We start from the raw sequence: 22,261 nt of genomic DNA, 5'->3' as shown, positions 1-22,261 counted from the left end.
TCCTTAAGAACTACTAAACAAACTCAGAGGTCATGAAAATATCTCGGGAGTCGTTGAGCCGTGTATAGATTTCTTCGAATAGAAGAAGTTTGGTTATTGGGACAGGCATTTGACAGACAATAAAAGGCTTGGGAGGTGTCCTACATAGTTTCCTTGACTTGATAAAGGTAAACTGGCTGCCAAAGGGATTTAGTAAAGAGTACATGTACACCAAGATCAACAGTAAGAGAGAAAGTTTCCAATCATACAGAATATTGCTTAGCTTTAATTCCTCATTATCATTTAACTCCAAATTCTAGGTACTTATTGAACTTGACTTCCCGTGAGTCAAGCTTAAGTTTCAGTAGGAATTGAAACATTTATAAAACATGAACATGTTTGTATGTGAAGTCCATAGTAAATATGTACAGGTTTTGTGATTTCTTTCGTGATAATGACTAGTAATTTTTAGAAAAATACATGAATACAGTTGTTGATTCTGTTCCATCTTCTCTCATAAATCTCAATAAATCTGTCTTGTATATGAATTATATATATATATGGTTTAAAGAAAATTATAAATTTAAAATAAATTATATATATATATATATATATATATATATATATATGGTTTAAAGTAAAGAAAATACTAGAAAATTTTCTGCACAAACATTTGGTTATATATTGTTTAGTTAATGCCCCCAGGCTAATGTGCATTGCTAATTCCCAGGCAAAGGGAGTGAAGGAGGCCTTGGTGTAAGTGGACCTGCCCTCATTCTAGTCCACTTCCTCTGGGATTGTCACCATTCAGCTCTGGGTTCGTATAAGTCTTACATGGCATGTTGTTATACCCCAAGCACTTTCTATATATGTTCATATATTTTCTCACTACAGAGCAAACATAATAAGAATGGCTACAGATAAGATAGATTCTTGGGATGGTTTTAAATTACTAGTAAAATTCATAGTAGACCGAGCAATTGTAGGGTTCCAATGAGAAAGGAGATGCCTTTTGAGCTGGATTAGACTTGATTTGGTAGAAAAAAAAATTCAGGAACAGAGATTGGCAATGTAAGTAAGAATACATGACTGATCAGAAAAATATCTCCCCATTTGGAGAAAATTTGGTCAGGAATTTAGACATCACCTATATTCTAAATTCTGGAATGTTTCCTGTATTGATCCAGTTCCATCATGTATGGTTCTAGAAAGAACCACCATGAGACAGCTTCAAACAAGAGTCTGAAGGGAATCTTTGGTGGAGGTTCCTGGACCTGGAGTGATCCTGGGGAAAGCAGGTGGACAGCTGTCACCTTTTAGGGATCCGAGTCTTAACATGGTTAATGTTTACACAGCTCCAGAGCAGAATTTACAGGATTCTGATCACTACTTACCATTTATTTGTAACTGCCCTAAAGATGTTGCTGAAGATAGAGAAACACTGTGTTGCCCCACTAGAGGAAAGGGCGGAGTCTCCAATAGGGAATTGTGCCTTTGAAAAATACTTGTCTGGAGAATCTAACTCAGCACTTCAGTTGGGATAGAGGTGACTATGGCAAGCATCATTTTAAAACCACATAGATGCAGGGGCAGTGGCTAAGTGTCAAGAGCACTTGCTGCTCTTGTAGCAGAGTGTCCAGGCTTCTGTTTCCAGCAACCACATGGACACTCATAACCATGTGTAACTCCAGTTCTATGGTACTCAATGCTCTCTTGTGGCCTTTGTGGGTGCTACCCATATAGACAAACTCCTGTAGACAAGAAGAGTTAAATAGACAAGAATAATTAAAAAGAAAAAAATTCATTAAAGGCACACTGGTTCCGTTGATGCTCCATAAAGGCTGGGGACTAGAGACCTAAACACATACCACAGTCTGCCTCACATCTGCTGGCTCCTCCAGAGAGCGTAGGTCAAGGTACTGGAAGCAAAGGGTTGGAAATACAGGCAGTATACATGTTGCTTCCCCATCTGTTTATCAGCACATCTTCCCAGAGGAAGACTGACGTCACTCACTTGGCCTTTGGTCTTGTGTTGGGAGGATGGTATTAGTAGTACATGAGGCCATGTTGGGTTGGGAACATCTCCTTGATCTCCTAAGTGGACAGTGACTAATGCCTGTTGATCATACAGGCATGCAGTAAATTAGAAGAAGCAGCAGCCACTGGGACAGTGATAATACAATTTTCAAATCAAAGAATGTCAAGAGTTAAAAGGGAGATCTGACAATCCTAATAGTGCCACTCCCTGGGCCATGCATATACAAACCTTCACACCCTTCTACCCAATAGATTTGGGCAGCAGTTCTGCAAAGTGGTCTGTAAGTATCAAGGACTCCTGGCTCTTCTATAGCATTTATGAGGGTGAATGTTTTTAAAATCGTAAGATGCTACTTGCCTTTTGTAGCTGGCATGTGCACTGGAAAGATGGAACCAACAGACATACAATAGAGGACAAATAAACTGCTGTTACCTTAGCAGGGATCAAAAGTCATCCGTGTACTCCCAGCAGTCACATGCTTTCTACTTCATGTTTTAAAAAGGCAGTTTGGGGGCTGGTAAGATTGCTCAGTGGTTATAGCACCCAGAGCACTAGGCTGTTCTTGCTGAAGGCCTGAGTTCAATTCCCAGCAGCTTCCCAGCAATCACATGATGGCTCATGACCATCTATAAGGGGATCTTATAGATGCCCTTTTCTGGCATGCAGATGTACATGTAGCAGAGCACTCATACATTAAATAAATAAGTAAATAAATTAAAATGTAAAGAAATCCAGTTTCGCCTAAGAATATATTTGATGAATCAGTAATAAGTATTGATTTTATTATTCATTTACATTGATGAGACAGGGCCTACTTAAAGTAGTCCCACTGTACATAGGACCAGGAAGGAAAATCACTCTGCATCATTCCAGATGTAAAGCCAGCTACTCATTTTTCCAAGTGAGAATGAAAGAGAAGCTGACAAACTGAGGGCTGGATGTGGTGGCACACACCTTTAATCCCACCATTGGAGAGGCAGAGGCAGATGAATCTCTGTGACTGAGGCCAGACTGATCTACTAGTGAGCTCCTGGACACCCGAGGGTAGACAGTGCATTCCTGGTCCCTCTGCTCCCCTACCCAGATGCAGCAAACTACTCAGACCTATATTCTTGAAAACGAACTAAGTGAACCTTTAAAAACAACTGGCGATATTTTGTTGCCAATGATAAAAATTCAAGCCACCAATGAAAAATGGGAGCTTTGAAAAATTTGCTCTCACCACTGAGTACAAGACAGCTTCCTCATTTTTAAAGATTCTTCTGACTTCTGGTGGTGATAATGTGGAAGAGCATGGTTTTTAAATAGTGTACTATGAAGTGTATCTTTATGTAGAAGAGCTATATTTTTCAAATGACCACAGAATATTGTGGTAAAATTATACATTCAGGTACAGGCCAGGCAAGTAGATTTGGACATACTGGCAAGGTTGTAATGTGCCTTCAGATCCATGTATAACCCAAACTTAAGCTGCATTCCTGACGCTATGTTAGTAAAGTATCAACAAAAGCAACAAGTGACTATATGCAAAAGTAGATTTAAGAATTGCACCTTTTGGACCCGGCGGTGGTGGCGCATGCCTTTAATCCCAGCACTTGGGAGGCAGAGGCAGGCAGATTTCTGAGTTCGAGAGTTCGAGGCTAGCCTGGTCTACAGAGTGAGTTCCAGGACAGCCAGGGCTACACAGAGAAACCCTGTCTCAAAAAACCAAACCAAACCAAAAAAAAAAAAAAAAGAATTGCACCTTTTATTAAGCTAGACTTTTTGTTGTATCTTCAAGACAGGGTGTCTCTATATTACAACGTTGGCTGTCCAGGTGTCCTAGAACTCACAAAAATCCGCTTGCCCATTTCTTTCAAATGCTGGGACTAAAGGTGTACAACTCCACACTTAGCTTATTTAGTTATACTTTAAAAGATACATAAGTATACTAGAGACTGTGACTAAATTGTCTTCTTGCCCAAGTGTATATGTTGAAGCTCTGATACTTCATGTGACAGAGCCAGCTTTAGAGTAAGTATATATTATGAGGACAGGGTAAGTATATGTTGTGAGGACAGCAGGCAAAGTTCTATGGTGTGTTATTGTAAGGACTGTAAGAAGAAATAGGCAGCCTTTTTCCTATGATTGAGTCATGCACTCCTGTACACACACACACACACACACACACACACATACTCCTATTCTCACAGATTTTAAATGATTCTGTTCATTCTCATATTGTAATCATCACGTAATGTTTATTTTGTTATTTTTCTTTTTTCCCCTCCTTTTTATCTATGTATGTATGTGTGTGTGTGTGTATATATATATATACATATATATATATATATATATTTTTTTTTTTGCCTGCATGCATGTCTGTGTACAATGTTTGTGTGGTGCTGGAAGATGTCAGAAAAGGGGATTAGATGCTCTGGAACTGGAGTCATAGGTGGTTGCAAATCTCTATGTGGATGTTAAGAATCAACCCTGGATCCTCTGGAAGAGCAGCCAGTGCTCTTCATGTCTGAGCCATGTCTCCAGCCCATATTGTGTTATTTTTTATGATGATGATGGTGGTGGTGGTGGTGGTGGTGGTGGTGGTGTGTGTGTGTGTGTGTGTATGTGTGTATGGATATCAATCAAAATTCTCCTTGTAATTTATAGTATGGTAAATGTATGACCTGCATTTTAAAAAGGTCTTTGGTGTTCTTAGCATTTTAAAACATAGTCTTACTATATAGTAGAGTTTGATCCCAAACTTTAGATTCTCTTGCCTCCCAGGTACTGGGTGTACAGGTAAGCACCATGACACAGTTCTCCTGGGCTTTGTTTGTGTGCTGGAGACAGGCTCTCATGTGGCCCAGGGTTATCTTAAACTTGAGAAGTAGCAGCCAGGGATCCTCCTGATGCTCCAGTCTCTGTATCACAAGTTCTAGGGTTAGAGATTTGTGCTTCTATGCCAGTTAATCGGGTAGTAGGAATTGAATCTGGGGCTTTGTGAATCCTAGGCAACACACTTTCAATTATGCCATATACCTAGTCTAAGGTATGAGTTGAAAAATTTCAAGCTTTATTTTTTTAGGTAGGGGTCTGTTTGATTGTTTGGTTTTTGAGACTGTATCCCAGGCTAACCTTGAATGAGAGAGACAAGGATAACCCTGGACTCTTGATCCTCCAGCTGCTACCTCCTGAATATTAATAGTAGAGTTACAGATGAATGCCACCACACGCAGGTTTTGGAGTGCTAGAGACAGAATCCCGGACTTCAAGGATGCTAAGCAAGCACTGAATAAAGTGAGCTACAGCCTCAGTTACCCAGGACAACGCATGATTAAAACCCTTCAAAACCTGAGGGAGAAACTAAACGGTACAATTTCTTGCCCAAGTCAGAATCAGCCACACCCTATGAAGAATGTGGTGTGTCCCCATGAAGACGAAGCCACGTGACTCATTGATTGCTGGAGCGTCCTTCTACAGAAAGGAACCCTTCTCTGCAGCTCTGGTGTTTACCAAGGCCAAGTACAACCTCGAAATCCCTGGCTGACTGAGATGTGTCCAGCTATATCACATGGAGGCTCCTGACAAGGCTGGATGTTCTTTATCCCAAACCAAGAAGAGTTTAGGTTCAAGGCAAGAAAATGCGACAATATAAAAATAGCCTTCTCCCATGTGTGCTATGCAGGACTCAAGTTCCCAGTATGGAGAATCAGTTAATTGACAAGCATTCGACTTTTTCCTGGGAGGCTTCACATGCTATATATCAAGCAGTCAAAACCAAATATGCAAGGAAGAGAGAATCATCTTTACCAATGCACTAACTGTATCCATGGCACCCACACAGAGGAAGCACTACTTACTCACTTTACACCTATTCCTGGAAACAACCTCAAAATGGAAATGCACTGTTGCTCTTGGTGGTGTACCAGCAAACCTGGAAAACCACAAGTGTAGCTGGCATATAACTGGCGAGGAAGGAGCCCTCGTATTCCACAGCCAAACTAAACAGAGCCTCACAGCTCATGTGACCCTCACTGGTTGCTTCCACCCTCAGTGACGCAGAGCCCAGGGCTAAGATCTGTAAAAGACCTCAGTTTCAAGACCAGTGACTGTTGGAGTTTGGTCAGGAACTGCTGGCCCTTTTCTTCTACTGATGTCTTTCAATTATGAATGAAACCTTAATATGACTATACCCTTGGCAAGCTGGTGCACCAAATGAGAGAGTTAGGAAGGAGCCTCAAGTCCCACTGTGGAGGAAGAATAAATGGATGTTGAACTACTGTGGGCAAAGCACAATTTGGGGTATGACGGCGGCCCAGGAGGGACACATCAAGCTTAAATAATGACTGCAAAGCTCAATCATTCAAGAACTACATAAGCTAGCAGTGCTTTCACAGAGAGGCTCTGATTGGTGGGAGGATTAACTGCATACCCAGCAGGCCCAGTTCATGTTTGCTGGGACAGAAAGCAGAATTTTCAAATGAGACTCACTTTTACCCACACCAGACTGATTCATCAATAGTCTTCCGTAGGTATGATATAGTATGCCTCTCAAAGCACATATGCTAAAAAGTCTTGGTGCCCAGAGGTACTGTAGGCCTAAATAGGTCTCAGTTCATTGTGGATAGCCCCAAAGAGGAATACAGGAAGCTGGACCCTTCTGGACCTCACTCCTGAGTTCACAGTGTAAACAGTTTGCTCTACCAGGTGCTCATGCTGTGATGTTTGGGACTCATCAGCCATAAAGTCAGCTGTTCTTGGACTAGACTTTCCAGAAGCATGGGTGAAAAAAATTTGATTTCTTTTTATAATTGTGTCTCATCTTTCATTATCATAACAGGAAGCTGAGTAACACCAGTGTAAAGACACAGTGATCTACTTTAAACTGTGTTACCATGTGACTTCTGTTGTCTGTAAATAAAAGCACCTGTTATTTCATTATCTTGACTAGTTTTATATCATGAACCAAAGGTGTACATAACTCTCAGAATTATTTAAATATATACATACAAAACACACACATCTCTATCTCTATATCTATATGTATATATCTATATTACACATAAAACACGCACAAAGAATTTTTATTTTGTGTTAAATGTGACAGTAAATAAAAGTAAGTCTATCAGGACTGGAGAGATAGCTCAGCAGTTAAGAGCACTGACTGCTCTTCCAGAGGTCCTGAGTTCAATTCCCAGCAACCACCTGGTGGCTTATAATCATCTGTAATTGGATCTGATTCCCTCTTCTGGTGTGTCTGAAGAGAGTGAAAGTGTACTCACATACATAAGATAAATCTTTTTTTTTTAAAGTAAGTCTGTCGTCACTCTTTTATGAAGGGTATTTTGATAGAATTTTTATTCTATTCACTACAATTCAAGAAATATTGAGCCTTATAATATGCTAAGTATCATTCGAGATACTGAAGATGTAATGAAAGTAAAACATGACATTCTTATCTTCATGGGACTTTCTCATTCTCAAATATATATGTTAATATACGATTTAACATGAATTAAATGGCAGCATTATTACATTATGAAATGCCATTGTAGAAGAATACTTGAGGGTTAGTCTAGATATCCCTAAGATCACAAATGAAATCATAGTATTTAGTCATTAGCATGTATTGTCTAATTTAGCATCTATATAGTTCAAGTGAATATTCTCCAAAGGCTGAATTAATTAGTGGATATAGGGTTTGTTTTCAACAAAGCTACCCAAGGACAGTGTGAGAATTACAATTCATACTTGATTTTTTGAGTGAGTCTTCAGAGAGGTATTATTTGGATATAAATGTTTGACTATTCTTTACTATGTGTCTTTAACTTTCATGTAGATGACACATACCCTGGACCCCGCAGTTTTGAGTATTTTATGTGTTCTACAGACATGTCAATTTGAGCTAAAATGTGTGTGATTTAGGCCTCTGGGGTGCTACTCCATAAATCACTGGAAATTATGTCACGTACTCAAATTATTTAATTGAAACAGACACAAGAGCATGGTCAGTCTTCCTTACAAGACATTTAAATATAAAACTATTTAAATCTTTTAGTTTCTCTGTCTGAAGTGCATGTTGATAATACAGGACATCTGCAGCCAGTTTTTGTGTACTGTATTCTAAATACATAATAAAAATCCTTGGGGAAGAGGCCCTGAAGGAGGGACACATTCGATAACATGCAAACCATACGGGAAAGATACCACGCACCCACATCTGGTCTGTTTCGTGCTGCTAATTGGTGACTAGCTAGCTTTGAAGAAAAGTAAGTGGAGTATATAAGATAGAAAAAAATGCTCTGAAAATAATTGTCAGTACTACAGTGTCTGTAGCTAATTTTGGGATGCTTCTGTTTGTAATGTCTTATGCATGACAACCATGTGTGTTTCAGGTCTGTGGAGAAAAGCAGCGTTTTGAGAAGCTGATGGAGCATTTCAGGAATGAAGATAATAACATAGATTTTATGGTGAGTTATCTTGGCACTCTTTTTAACAATGCAAACTCCATTTCAAGCCCCCTTTCCTCCAAAACACATTCCACATTCAAGACAACACAATACAAAGCTCAGGAAAACGAGTTTAGTGATCTACCCTAGAATGCTTTTCTTTGTCTGTAGTCTCCCTTTCTGGTGCTCTTTCAAGTTTTACTCATTTGGTTAAAGGACAGAAATGCTGATAATTTAACAAATAAGAGGGAAAGTCACACGGTTGGGAAACGGAAGTCATGACTTAGTGCGTATGCCACCAAGTTGAGCTACATAGAGGCCTATGCTGGGTGGAACTGTGTCCTTTCCCTCTTGAGTTTTTTCAGTGCTCTCTGTAGACCACACGCTGACAGACTAAAGTGCTTGGCTTTGCCGGCAGGACCATTGACATCTCTAGATGGACACAGTGCTGATGGCTCTTCTTCCTCGTGGCTTCCTTTCTGACCTCAGGGCATTTCTAAATCCCAGCACCTAAGTCTTCAATCTGAGCTCAAGACAGAATTTCTCACAAGACTTTCTTGGCCATTCCTCTCCCATGTACCCCTGTCCTGGTCCCTGACTGAGTTCAGTTTTCCTAGGAACCTTCTGGACCCAGGAGTTCCTTCTGTGGAGCACTTGCCTGCAGAGCGTGCATCCTGACAGTTCTCACACGTGAAGCCCGTGCTGCAACTGCTCAGTCATGTCTTCATTAGAATCACAGCAGCAACTGCAAGGCTTGAAACACACTAGGTCTTTTGTGGGAAACTCATTTCTTGAACTTCAGATTTATGTGAATCTTAGTTTCAGCTACTTTCACATCCAGATGGTAAAAATCTCTTATAGAGCTATTCTGTTTCATTAGATGTGGTAATTTTTAAAAATTGATTATTTTATTTATTTACATTCCAGCCTTTGCCCCTCCCTCCTGGTTCCCCCACTGGCCCTCTCCCCAGTTCCTCACCTCATTCCCCCTCTCCCTTGCCTCCTAGAGGGTACCTACCCCTCTCCCCTCCCCTCTTCCCTGTGTTTCATCTTCTCGCACTGAGACCAGGCATTCCTCAGTTATATATGTGCTGGGGGGCCTTGGATCAGCCCCTGCATGCTGCCTGGTTAGTAGCTCAGTCTCTGGGAACTCTCCAGGGTCCAGGTTAGTTGAGACTGCTGGTCTTCCTATGGGGTCGCCTTCCCCTTCAGCTCCTTCAGTACTTCCCCTCATTCCTCCATGGTGGTCCTCAACTTCAGTCCAATGGTTGTGTGTAAGTATCTGCATCTGCCTCAGTCAGCTGTTGGTAGGACCTCTCAGAGGACAGCTATGCTAGGCTCCTGTCTATGTCCCTCATTACTGCAGATGTCCTGAGAGACAGGCAGGCTATGGGGTGTGGGAGGGTATCGGGAGATGGTAATTCTTTTTAAACTTAGTTTTTAAAGTATAAAATGGTAAAACAAAAGTTGTTTTTACAGTGAGTTTTTAATTCTTGTCATTAGGATCAGGGGTCATTCATTCAGGGTGATGTTGAAGTTGTTGATAGGTGTGTGACAAGCCCCAAGCAGTGACTCATTGTGAGCTTCTCTCTAATGCCTTCTCAAGAGGACCTTTCTTATTCTGACAGAGCCCAGGTTGAGACCAGCCTACACAAGGCCACGCTCTTTTACATGACAGCTCCTTCTGTGAAAATCTATGGGTATCATACATGAAAAATGATGTCGGATCTTTTCTTTTTAAAGAATTATTTATCTTATGTATACAGATACACTTGTAGCTGTCTTCAGATATACCAGAAGAAGACATTGGATCCCGTTACAGATGGTTGCGAGCCACCATGTGGTTGCTGGGAATTGAACTCAGGACTTCTGGAAAAGCAGTCATGGCTCTTAACTGCTAAGCCATCTCTCTAGCCCCTGATTTTTTTTTTTTTTAAATTAAAAGTACCCAACTATATTTAGGCCCTCCCTCTTGGCTATTAGAGTGTTAGCTACTACAGCCAAGGAGCCTCTGACTCTTTGTTGTAAAAAAAAAATTCCACTCTGCAATTTGTTGTGTTGTACCATGCCCACCTCACTAGTTTATGATGGCTGCCAAGCTGGCCACCTACGTTTCTGCTGAAATGATCATAAGCCCCTTAAAACACGTGCTCCATTTCCATACCGTCTAGACTCTGTTTCCTGTCCTTGTACCAACTCTCGTGTGCAGGTTCTCATTTCCCTGTGTGTAGGCCACAGTGTGTCGTATGCCTCTGTATGCTGGTTGTCATTTGTGTGCACTGCACACGACTCACAGGCTGTCCTGAAACTCAGTGGACTTGGTTTTAGACTTGTTTTCAGAAGAGACAAAGAAAGATATCACAGTCTAATTCTATTTTTCTCCAGAAAATGAGGCTTTTAATAAACTTCCTTGGGAATTCAGTTAGATTTTCAAGCTTCCCAAACAATATATTCATTATATTAAACAGTATACATTTCTTTAATATAGTATATTTTTTGTGTGTTTTTAATAAGTGAAAAGAACTCAGAACAAACAAACAACAACAAAACCCCAAAACAACCTGACAAGATTTTCTTTTAAAGATTTTTACTTTTTATGTGTATGAGTACACTGTAGCTGTCTTCAGACACACCAGAAGAGGACATCGGATCCCATCACAGATCCCGTGTCAGCCTCATGCTGGGAATTGAACTTAGGACCTCTAGAAGAGCAGTTGGTGCTCTTAACCACTGACCCATCTCTCCAGCCCAACAAGATGTTTTTTTTTACGTTTATTTAACTAGAGAACCTAAACAAATATTTCAGAAACTTCCAGGAGGGTCCCTCTTTTATTAAGAGAATTTATGCGTCTTCCAAAGCTATCTAGTACATAAGTGTTCTAGTTCCGTGTGTCACTGTGATAAAATAACCCGACAAAAGGCAACTAGAGAAGAATGTGATTTATGTGGCCTGCAATTCCAGGTTAAACGTTATCATTGTAGAGATGTGACTACACCTCAGAATTATGAGACAGCTGGCCCTCGTATCACGTCAGCAGTTGAGCAGGAATGAATGCCTGCTTTCTTTTTTTCTTTTTTTTTTTTTTTTTTTTTTTGGTTTTTTTGAGACAGGGTTTTTCTGTGTAGCCCAGGCTGTCCTGGAACTCACTCTGTAGACCAGGCTGGCCTCGAACTCAGAAATCCGCCTGCCTCTGCCTCCCAAGTGCTGGGATTAAAGGCGTGCGCCACCACAGCCCGGACAAATGCCTGCTTTCTTATTTGCTGGTTTGTTTTCATATTGACTTCTCCACTCATATACAGTTCAAGATCACTGTCTCTAGGGAATGGTACCACCTACAGTGGGCTACATCTTCACATATTAGTTAATTAAACCAATCCTCCACAGCATACAGGCTGACACATTGTACATAGACTTTCATTAAGACCTTTTTCTTAGTGATTCTAGAGTGTGTCAAGTTGAAATTATAAAATTAACTACCTGCATAACATATACTTTAAGCCAGGCGGTGCTGGCGCACGCCTTTAATCCCAGCACTTGGGAGGCAAAAGCAGGCGGATTTCTGAGTTTGAGGCCAGCCTGGTCTACAGAGTGAGTTCCAGGACAGCCAGGGCTACACAGAGAAACCCTGTCTCAAGAAACCAAAAAACAAAACAAAGCAACAACAAAAAAACCCATATACTTTAAAAAGAATTAATTCAATAAAAACAGAAAAAAAGATAAAAGAAAGAGGAGGCCTGGGAATCAAGCTCAGGAGTCAAGGACTTGCCTAATCTCATTGTCTAAGACTGAGTTTGATTCTAAGTCCTTGGGAGGGAGGGGGCACAGGTAGAGGGGTGAGGTTAAGGGGTTTTCCAAATGCTGTGAATCTGGATTCCTGATTGCTTTCCCTTCTTCCCAAAGCCTCTGCTGGGTCATGCATAGAAGGGAAACATGAGTAAGGCATTGTTCCCATCAATAGATGGACACTGTTGAAAACACTGTGGGTCTGTTGAAGTTCATTCCGTAATTTAATAAAATGGAGACTGATCTTTTTTAAAATTTTTTTCCTGAGACAGGTCTTGGTGCCAGTCTTTGGGAAAAAGTACTACATTTAAAGCGTTTATGAACTAGCAGTTAGGAAATCCATGGAAAGGCTGGTGTGAGAGAACAGTTACTATTTTTTGGTAGGATGAAGCTCAAAGTGAAGTTTTGAAGTAATTATCTTGTCATAAGGTTCTGCATTGTGTGACTATTACTCTTTGTATTAAGTTTCATATTTTTTATGATCTATATCTCTGCGGTAATCTGTACTTTTCTCTGTATACCTGTATGACCTCTTCAGAACAGCTTTCTTGAACTTAGACTTGCGTATACCTATTTCACGCATGGAAGTGTATGATTTGGTGTGTGTTAACCATTCACAGTTTGATCATAACTGCATTCATCCCCTTAAGAATCCCTCTGCCAGGAGCTGGAGAGATGACTCAATGGTTAAGAGCACTGACTGCTCTTCCCAGAAGTTCTGAGTTCATTTCCCAGTCAACCACATGGTGGCTCACAACCATCTGTAATGGGATCTGATGCCCTCTTATGGTTTGTCTGAAGAGAGTGACAGTGTATTCACATATATAAAATAAATTAATTAATTAAAAAAAAGAACCCCTCTGTCATTAAAAGCTGTTTCCCATGCACTCTACCCTTCAATTCTAAGTATCTACTTATCTACTTTTTATCTTTATTGGTTGGGGTTCTCTGCACATTTGACATGGGTAGAATCATAGAATGTTTGGTCCCTTTTTGCAGACATGGTTTCACTTTCCATGATGTTCCCAAGTTCATCCATGCCATAACCTGCAGCAGCACCAGAATGGTCCATGGTGTGGTTATCCTCATTCTGTTTATCCATCAAGTGATAGAATGGACACTGGGTGTTTTCCCATAGTTGGTTGGTATATGTGGTGCTATGCATATTTGTGTACAAATTTTTATGTGACCATGTTTCGTTATTTCTCTTAGTTAGGTAATTGAATTATTAGGACAGACAGAAAACATGGCGCTTAACATTTTGAGTAACTGTTTTCAAAGTGGCCACATCATTTTATATTCTCACAGGCAATGGTTGAGGGTTGGTTTTCTCTACATCTTTCCCAATATCATATACATATTTCTTACATTGTAGCCATTCCAAGTGACTGTAAAGTGATATCTAATTGTGGTGCCTGTTTGATTTCCTTAATTAAAAATTATAATTTTTTTTTCTTGATGATTTAGTGACATTAAGGAAAAGGGAATTGGCCTGAACTAAGCCTTGTGAAATGAAGTGCATATTCTGGATACGCTTTTGAGAGAAAGCACTTGGAGCTGATTTAACCCCTTGGAAATTTTATTTCAGGTGGCGTCTATGCAGTTTATTAATATTGTAGTCCATTCAGTAGAAGACATGAACTTCAGAGTTCATCTCCAATATGAATTTACCAAATTAGGCCTGGATGAATACTTGGATGTAAGTATAGCTATCACTTTTGGTGTTGTTTTAAGAATGGATTTACTGCGTTCATTTCCTTAGTAACTAAATGCCTAAAGCATTATGTGGTCCAGCAATTGCCATGCTAGTTACAGGGAACCAATTTGAATGATGGAATCTTCCAGCAAAGCTGGACTATTTACAGAATCCTGGGACGTCTGTGGGTCTACTGCCTGCAGCCTTTTAGTACCTGAGTCAGACATTTCTGGGAGCATTGTTGCAGCCTCCCTTTGCTTTTGAGCTTTGTCTGGGCCACGTCTCAATGCATCCTTCATCAACACTGGAGAACAGTTTTTATTTTGGGTATCTTTGGGACCCTGTCTGAGCAGGCAACATCTAGCTAAGACTGTTGGAGACTGAGTTAATGTTTAGAGCATACAGAAGCAATGAGGAAGGGACAGTAGAGACTTCCTCCTGAAGCTGTTAATTCTGCTTAAAGTGCTTGTTGCTGTTGACCACATGTTTTTACTTCTTTGGTGAACAAAGTTTAGTTTCTTTTTCTCTCTGCCACACAGATGTACCCAGGCAATTCCCTAAGGTCTTCAATAAAGAAACAGAAAGTATATGTGGTACTCATATAAGTATAGAAGCTTGTGTTTTCCATTTCCTATGTGAATGACACAGTTTAATTTGGAAGAGTCCTGGTGATAGGCCATGGATTGCTTACCTGGATTTCAGGACTTTCCTGATATCCAAATGGTGGAAGGGCTTCCCTGGGCTGAGCTCTGACTTCAGCTGCCCATGTTTGTTAGGCACAAATCCAGGAAACTACACACCTTGCACCTACTTTATTGGAGGGCAGAATATATGGATATATTAACCCCTTTCCACACCCCTGGCATGGTTTGGGACTGGGGTTTGTCTTCTTTCTTCATGGGCTTCACAAATTGCAGGATGCGAGTGAAGATCTAGGGTGCGAGTTCTCATTCCTGGTTTAGGTTCAGTTTTCCGAGGCTTTGCTTTGGGCTCTAGGTTGTCACAGCAGCTAGTGACATTGGTGCACATCCCATAGTTACTGCCAAGCTCAGGGAAGTCCCTTATCGCTGCTTCTCTGTTGCCCACTCTTTTTCAGCTGTAGATTCATGTTTCTTTCTTTCATTTTTGACTTTTAAAGTAAGATGGAATATACTCAGTTTAAAATAATGTAAACTATCAAATTAAACCTAAGAGAAAAAGTGTTTTTCTTAAGAAAACATGTAATCTGAATTTTCTCTTAAAAAATACCACGCTCCTCTCCAACCCTGTCCCTGTTAACTATGTTATATTGGCTCTGGGCCCTGATGGATAAAATAAATCATTATAAGAACAATACTATATTCATCTGATATATGTTTTCTATTTGTTTACAAAGACTTAACAATCACTTTGCAAGTGATTGCTGATATGTTCATTCACATATTGGCATCTTCTGTATGCTAGATATTATTCTGGCTTCAGAGTCCCCAGAGAAAGTTGTAATGTGTGGCTCCATGGGGAAAAGTCACTGATTTCTTAAGCATCTGATGCCACCGAAGAAACTGCTTTCTGAGTCACGTGATACTTCGGTATCTTTGGCCTGGGGTATAGTGAACTGGAGGACACTTTCTGACTCATGCTTTGGGGAGCCTTGAGCTATACGTTCAAGGCACTGTCTTAGGAAAGAAATTGTACAGGCTTAGTTAGCAATGTGTACTGAAGATAAGTATGAGTACAGTCGATGGCTCCGAGCTAACTGTTTTGCTCCTAGCCACTGTCACCTCTCCCTAGATGCCCCTTAGATTTCACAGGGCTTATAGTTATGCTACTTCAAACCCTCCTTTAATGTCTCTGTGGTTTTGATTTCACTTATATAAAAAAATATTTTAGCTTAGAATAGCAAGTGTTTGAGGGCAGTATCTCTCCCCCTGTCCCTTCTGTGTGTGTGTGTGTGTGTGTGTGTGTGTGTGTGTATGTGTGTGTCTATATGTATCTAGGAAGTAGTATGGTCATACCTTCTTTATAGGTATGCCGCAATCCTCTTCAGGAGAATGTGTTAAGCTTTTGTGGGGAAAGGTAGGCTACTTGTAACAGATTGTATAGAGGGTTGGGAAATTATGTTCTGTGTCCACAGATAATCAATCCTGTCTTCTCTGGAATCTTTGTTTTTAGAAGCTGAAACACACAGAGAGTGACAAGCTGCAAGTACAGATTCAGGCTTACCTGGACAACGTGTTTGACGTGGGAGCTCTGTTGGAAGATGCAGAAACCAAGAATGCTGCCTTGGAGCGTGTGGAGGAACTGGAAGAAAACATCTCTCATGTAACTGCATCCCAGAGAGGGAAATGCCCTGGGGGCCAGAGTGGGCTAATCCTAACTATGTGGCAGGAAGTGAAAGGACCTAGAGTATAGAAATGAGCAGAACGCATAGAAGCCACCTAGATTCTTTAAAGAAGGAACAACGACCTTGCTTTGTGACCTTGCTTTGTCTCCACTTAACTTCTTGTTCCATTTCTCCCTAGTCACACACTGGCAGCTCTAGTTGCCAACACAGAATAGGAAGGTTGACAGTGTAAGGATTAGAGGGAAACAAAGAGAGGGACTCTGGCCTCATGGAGGAGCCTCTGAAGATGACCCACCTTTTCAAAGTGCCATCAGAACCTGAGGGATGGGTCAGGGTCAGGGTCAGACTGTCTTGTGTCTCTGATACAATCTCCATGCTCCTGTCTAAGCTGTTCCTCAGATTCTGCCCAGGTTCATTTCTACTGTAGTATTAACAGGAAATAACTGAGCTTTGTCAACTGTGGTCTTCTTTGAAGAATGAAGTCTTCTCAATGTCCTGATCTTCTTTAAGGGAATTTTGTGAACCACAAAGAGGTTAATATTAACCTAGAGCCTTTGAGATGTGAACATATTTCATATCGATGAGTAAATGGAGAGCAGTATTTTTCAAAAACTCATGCATCATGAGGGCTGTTTTTTTTTTTTTTTACACCATTGTCCAATAGTAAACCTGGGCCCTTGTACATGTGAGGAAAGTACTGTACCACTGAGCTCTTGAAAACAAAATTCTTATGACTTGATTGGAATTTTTTACTGTGAAGTGAATTGTCTCTATGTGTTAGAATATTATTTCTCTCTCTGCGGAGTGGTTTTGTTTCCCTGCCATACTTTATTTTAGAGTATTGCATATGTTTATTTTATTCCTTACCATCACTGTGAAAACATGTTCCCCGTGGCCTATAGTTAAAACAAGTTTGTAAGCTCAAAGTCCCCCTTTGAGAAGCTCTGCATTGACTTGGTTGGCCTCGGATCAGTAAGAGAGTTTACAGGCTCAATTGTTTCCTTTAAAAGATTTGTTTTCTTTCGCTTTCTTTTTCCTTTTCTCTCCCTTTGAAATTATACTCTTACCCTGTAAATCTCTAATCTTATGCCTTGCCTCAGAGGAAGTCTTTGCCTATTATTATGTCCAATGGGCAGTCAAAAGTTTCTTGATTGTAGAACTTTTTATGGAAACTAACTACTTAGCACAGGCCTCCCTTCCTCTCCTCATCCCTCTCAACCAGCACTGCATAACCTTTCTCTGTTGTTTATAAAAATAGCTGCTATTATTGGGTAGTTTGGGCTGAAGCCATAGTACTTTCTGTAGCAGACTAAAGTGATACAGCCATGTTTTCCAGATCAAAAATTTCCTGAAACTTTTGCCTGATGATCCTTTCTTGGGCGTGGAAGGTGGCCTTCCACTTTTCCTTCACCTTATTTTTTCCTCCTCTTAGCCCCATGACATGGAGAGAGAGATGGCTATGTGTGTTCAAACACTGAAAGGCTGCCGTATGGGTTTTACAGAGGCCACCTGTACATCATTTATTCCTGATAGAAACAAATATGTCTTCAGAACCATAGTATAAAAATTAATGTTTCCAGAAATTAACTTTTGGAATATATGTTAAGACTCTGGTGGGGCCCTGGTTGACTGGGATATGTGATTCTGAGGAGCAAGGACCAGATCAGAATCATCTGTGTTGTGACTGTTTCCTTGTTATAATTTCACAGTTGTCTGAAAAGCTGCAGGACACGGAGAATGAAGCCATGTCCAAGATCGTGGAACTGGAAAAGCAACTCATGCAGAGGAATAAGGAACTGGATGTCGTCCGGGTAAGTGTGCTGGCAGGATCCATCCAGATGGGCATGGCCGGGCATTCGGTGCACTTTAAGGCTGATTTAGTGCAGAGCATGTTCATTTTAGAGGAGTACATCGATGCTGTGTATTTACTGCAACCATTTCAGAGGTGGTCCTCAAACGTATTCATAGTATATGTGTACACAAAAATGCATAATCTTAAACACCAGCTTCCATAATGTCCTTATCACGGATATTGGGAGCAAGCATGGTTTCCTATCTAGGGGAGGCTGAGTTGATTCTAGGGGTTTTCCATGTGGTTGTAAACAAAAACAAAGCACAAATTCAATTCTTTCTAGGTATTTTCATTAGGAATTAGGCGTCATTGATTGCGTTTACTTTGCTTTTACTCAAAACCAGATTTGGTGGTTGCTATGGAAACAGTTCACAACACAGGTTCACCAAAATTCGGTCCATTTTACTATCATATAATCCTCGCCATTTTGTTTTACCTTCCTGCCCTTTTGCCTTATGTCAGGCGGTTATGGTGGTCCCAACCATCCACGTACTTGGAACTGTTCAGAGCATAAAGCCAATGTGCCTGGAGGGCTGTGAGGCACACGGCTTGCCTTCACACCAACAGTTGATGTGATAGTACCTTTAATGTGATGGTTATCATGGCTGTGTGTGCTGTTTGATATTCTGACACATTTTACAGTTAGCTCTATGATATGTATTTCCTGGCACACCATCAAGACAAAGTTGTAGCATATGGACTGCATTCAAGTCCAGACACTCAGATTAAGATAGACAGGGTGTAAGAAAGAATGTTCCCTGCCTGTTGGAAGTCTGAGGTGAGAGATAGCTCGTGCAGATCTCAGACATATCCATGGATTCTTTTTTATTTTTTATTATGTACACAGCATTCTGTCTGCCTTCATGTATGTCTGTAAGCCAGAAGAGGGCACCAGATCTCTTTACAGATGGTTGTGAGCCACTCTGTGGTTGCTGGGAATTGAACTCAGGACCTCTGGATAAGCAGTCAGTGCTATTACCTCTGAGCCATCTCTCTGCCCCCCCATGGACTCTAAATAGAAGCACCCAGGACAGCCTTTGAATTGAATTTTAACTTTGTTTTGTACTATAAACTTTGAGAAAGATAAGTAACTAGTGGTGGGAAGCTTTGGGTTGTTTTGTTAAATGCATGGCCAAAAGGGAAATGTTCCAGCAATGGCTGTCCTGAGCTACATCAAGGAGCTTTCATACAGATCAGTCAGCCACGCTGCCAGCTTCTGGTGATGCAGGAGTAGGTCAGGCCTGCAGTCTGTTTGCTTGCTTATTTATTATATATCTTCTGGTGACAGGGTCTCATCATGTATCTCTGGCTGGCCTGAAAATCACTGCACAGACCAACTAGGCCCCAAACTCACAGAGATCACCTGCCTCTGCCTCCACAGTCCTAGGATTAAAGGTGTGCATTACCACACCCAGCCTCTGCAGAGGCTTCATTCGTAGTCTGTTTTGTTTTGTTTTTTTGAGACAAGGCTTCTCTGTGTAACCCTGGCTGTCCTGGAACTCACTCTGTAGACCAGGCTGGCCTTGACCTCAGAAATCCACCTGCCTCTGCCTCCCAAGTGCTGGGATTAAAGGTGTGTGCCACCACCGCCCAGCTTTAAATTGTAGTCTGATTTCTATCAAAGTCTGATTTAGGAGCTCTTTGTCTCTTGTTAGTCAGCGTGTATCTAGGAGTTACAGTTATATTTTACTTTATAATTAGTAAAAGAAAGCATGCTGAACCACCGGGATACCCATGGGATGTTTCAAATTCAATTTGTGGATAAAGTCAGCCCTGTTCTGTTCTCTTCTGCCTACGGGGAAAGTGGCGTTGACTCCACTAATTAAATGGGAAGGACTTCATTAACAGTAGCCAATGCTAGAGTACATTGCATGCTTTATTACCTCAGCTGATAATCCCTGGGACTCACTGCCTGAGTGTGTGTGAGTTCTCTCTCTACCTGTTTCTCTCAGCTAATTTACCCAGGTTTACGTGGGAATGTTCTATGAAGCCAGTAGTATCCTGACCATGACTTCTTTTGCAGGAAATCTACAAAGATGCAAATACACAAGTTCACACGTTAAGAAAAATGGTCAAAGAAAAGGAAGAAGCCATTCAAAGACAGTCTACCCTGGAAAAAAAGATTCACGAACTGGAGAAACAAGGGACCATTAAAATTCAGAAGAAGGGGGATGGGGACATTGCCATACTGCCAGTCATGGCCTCTGGCACATTGTCCACGGGGTCAGAACTAGCAGTGGGTAACTACATGGGACCAGTTCCAGGGGCTACCTCCTCAGGACCCTCAGTCCCTCCTCCCCCACCACTACCTCCGTCATCAGACACACCTGAAGCAGGTAAGATGGTGGGAGGTAGAGATTTCCCTTCTTAAGCACTTTTGCTTATCTTAAGGAAAATTCCATTTTGCGGAGCTGGAGAAATGGCTTAGTGGTTAAGAGCATGTACTGCTCTTCCAGACACCCGAGTTTGTCTCCGGCACCCACATAGCTTGGCTCACAACTCCAGAGGATCTGTCCTAGCCTCCGGCATGTGCAGGCGCTGTACTCATGTGCGCATCCTCGAACACAGGAGATACGATAGATTACAACAAAAGTTAATCTTCACGTCACTTAGGTTATACTATATTCCAGTTTCTCTGTAAGGAAATGCTACCGTTGTGTTTTTTGTTTTCTCATGCTTTTTTATTTCATTTAAAAGTTGTATTTGAGCCGGGCAGTGGTGGCGCACGCCTTTAATCCCAGCACTTGGGAGGCAGGCGGATTTCTGAGTTCGAGGCCAGTCTGGTCTACAGAGTGAGTTCCAGGACACCCAAGGCTATACAGAGAAACCCTGTCTCGAAAAAAAACAAAAAAAGAAAAAAGAAAAAAAAAAGAAAAAAATTGTATTTGCTTGTTATTGTTCTGTTTGAGTGATGCATATGTGTAAGTGTATACCACAGTATTCTTCACAGTATTCTTATACAGATTGGAGGACTTGATAGAGTCAGTTCTGGTTCCACTTTTATGTGGATTCCCAGGATCTAACTAGAGTTACCTGATGAGCAGTTTTCTCATTCTTTATATACACATGACATTTTGTTCTTTTTTCTCTAGCGCAAAATGGACCGGCATCGCCGCCTATATCCCCGCCTCCTCCCCCACCCCCTCCGCCGCCTCCCCCACCCCCTCCACCCCCTCCTCTCCCAGGTCCTGCAGCTGAGACTGTGCCAGCTCCTCCTCTGCCACCGCCCCCACCTCCCTCTGCACCCCCTCTTCCTGGGACTTCTTCACCTACAGTAGTTTTCAACTCAGGATTAGCAGGTGAGAACACTGGATGGAAATGGAGATACCTGTGTGTGAAACCCTGAATTCTCTCTCTGTACCTGGAGAGTTCAGCGCAGTTGAATCTCTCTCATCTGTACATGTCTTTCTGAAGGACCTTCCTGCTAATGTAGCCAGTGAAGGAGAAATTGTCACGCGTGAGAGGCACCGCCCTCTGAGTAGCTTTTGTCACACTCTTCCTAGCAGTTCTGACCTTGTCCTCTAGCATTTCCGCTGTCTTTACCTCCAGCGGCCAAAGCTCTGAACTAGGTGCTAATCTTGAGAGTTATTCTTTTTTAAGTTATTGGGAGTGTGCCAGGCAGTGGTGGCGCACGCCTTTAATCCCATCATTTGGGAGGCAGAGGCAGGTGGATTTCTGAGTTCAAGGTCAGCCTGATCTACAGAGTGAGTTCCAGGACAGCCAGGGCTACACAGAGAAACCCTGTCTCGAAAAACAAAACAAAAACAAACAAACAAACAAACAAAAAGTTCTTGGGAGTGTTCTATGTGAAGGAGTACACATCGTTGAGTAATTGCCTGATGTGGGGTTGCAGGCCTGTCTTCCGAGCATTTGTAGGTGTCAGGATTTGCCAGAGTAGGTTTAGGCTTCAAGGGCAACAACAGCAGTAATTTTATTTTATTTTTTTGAGACAAGGTTTCTCTGTGTAGCCCAGGCTGTCCTGGAACTCACTCTGTAGACCAGGCTGGCCTCGAACTCAGAAATCCACCTGCCTCTGCCTCCCAAATGCTGGGTTTAAAGGTGTGCGCCATCACTGCTTGGCGGGACAGAAGTTTGCATTTTTATATTTTTACATATGTGTGTGTATACACACACACACACACACACACACACACACAC

The 22,261-nt window shown here is 41.4% G+C and overlaps 1 protein-coding gene across 5 annotated transcripts in view; it reads left to right on the top strand.

Moving 5' to 3' along the window:
• Fmnl2 (formin like 2) overlaps positions 1-22,261 on the top strand; it is a 275,210-nt gene that overhangs the window by 227,510 nt on the left and 25,439 nt on the right. For all 5 annotated transcript variants that reach the window (XM_028769172.1, XM_028769169.1, XM_028769171.1 and 2 more), the window contains 6 exons: positions 8,395-8,469; positions 13,821-13,931; positions 16,080-16,229; positions 17,961-18,062; positions 20,127-20,439; positions 21,196-21,402. In XM_028769172.1, the coding sequence (XP_028625005.1) occupies positions 8,395-8,469; positions 13,821-13,931; positions 16,080-16,229; positions 17,961-18,062; positions 20,127-20,439; positions 21,196-21,402 (958 nt within the window). The remainder of the gene's footprint in view (positions 1-8,394; positions 8,470-13,820; positions 13,932-16,079; positions 16,230-17,960; positions 18,063-20,126; positions 20,440-21,195; positions 21,403-22,261) is intronic.

This window comes from Grammomys surdaster, unplaced genomic scaffold (genome assembly GCF_004785775.1).
Source record: "Grammomys surdaster isolate TR1022 unplaced genomic scaffold, NIH_TR_1.0 191, whole genome shotgun sequence".
Taxonomy (NCBI): Eukaryota; Metazoa; Chordata; class Mammalia; order Rodentia; family Muridae; genus Grammomys; species Grammomys surdaster.
The sequence above is the reverse complement of the archived record's forward strand: the minus strand, read 5'-3'. Positions and strand labels throughout refer to the sequence as shown.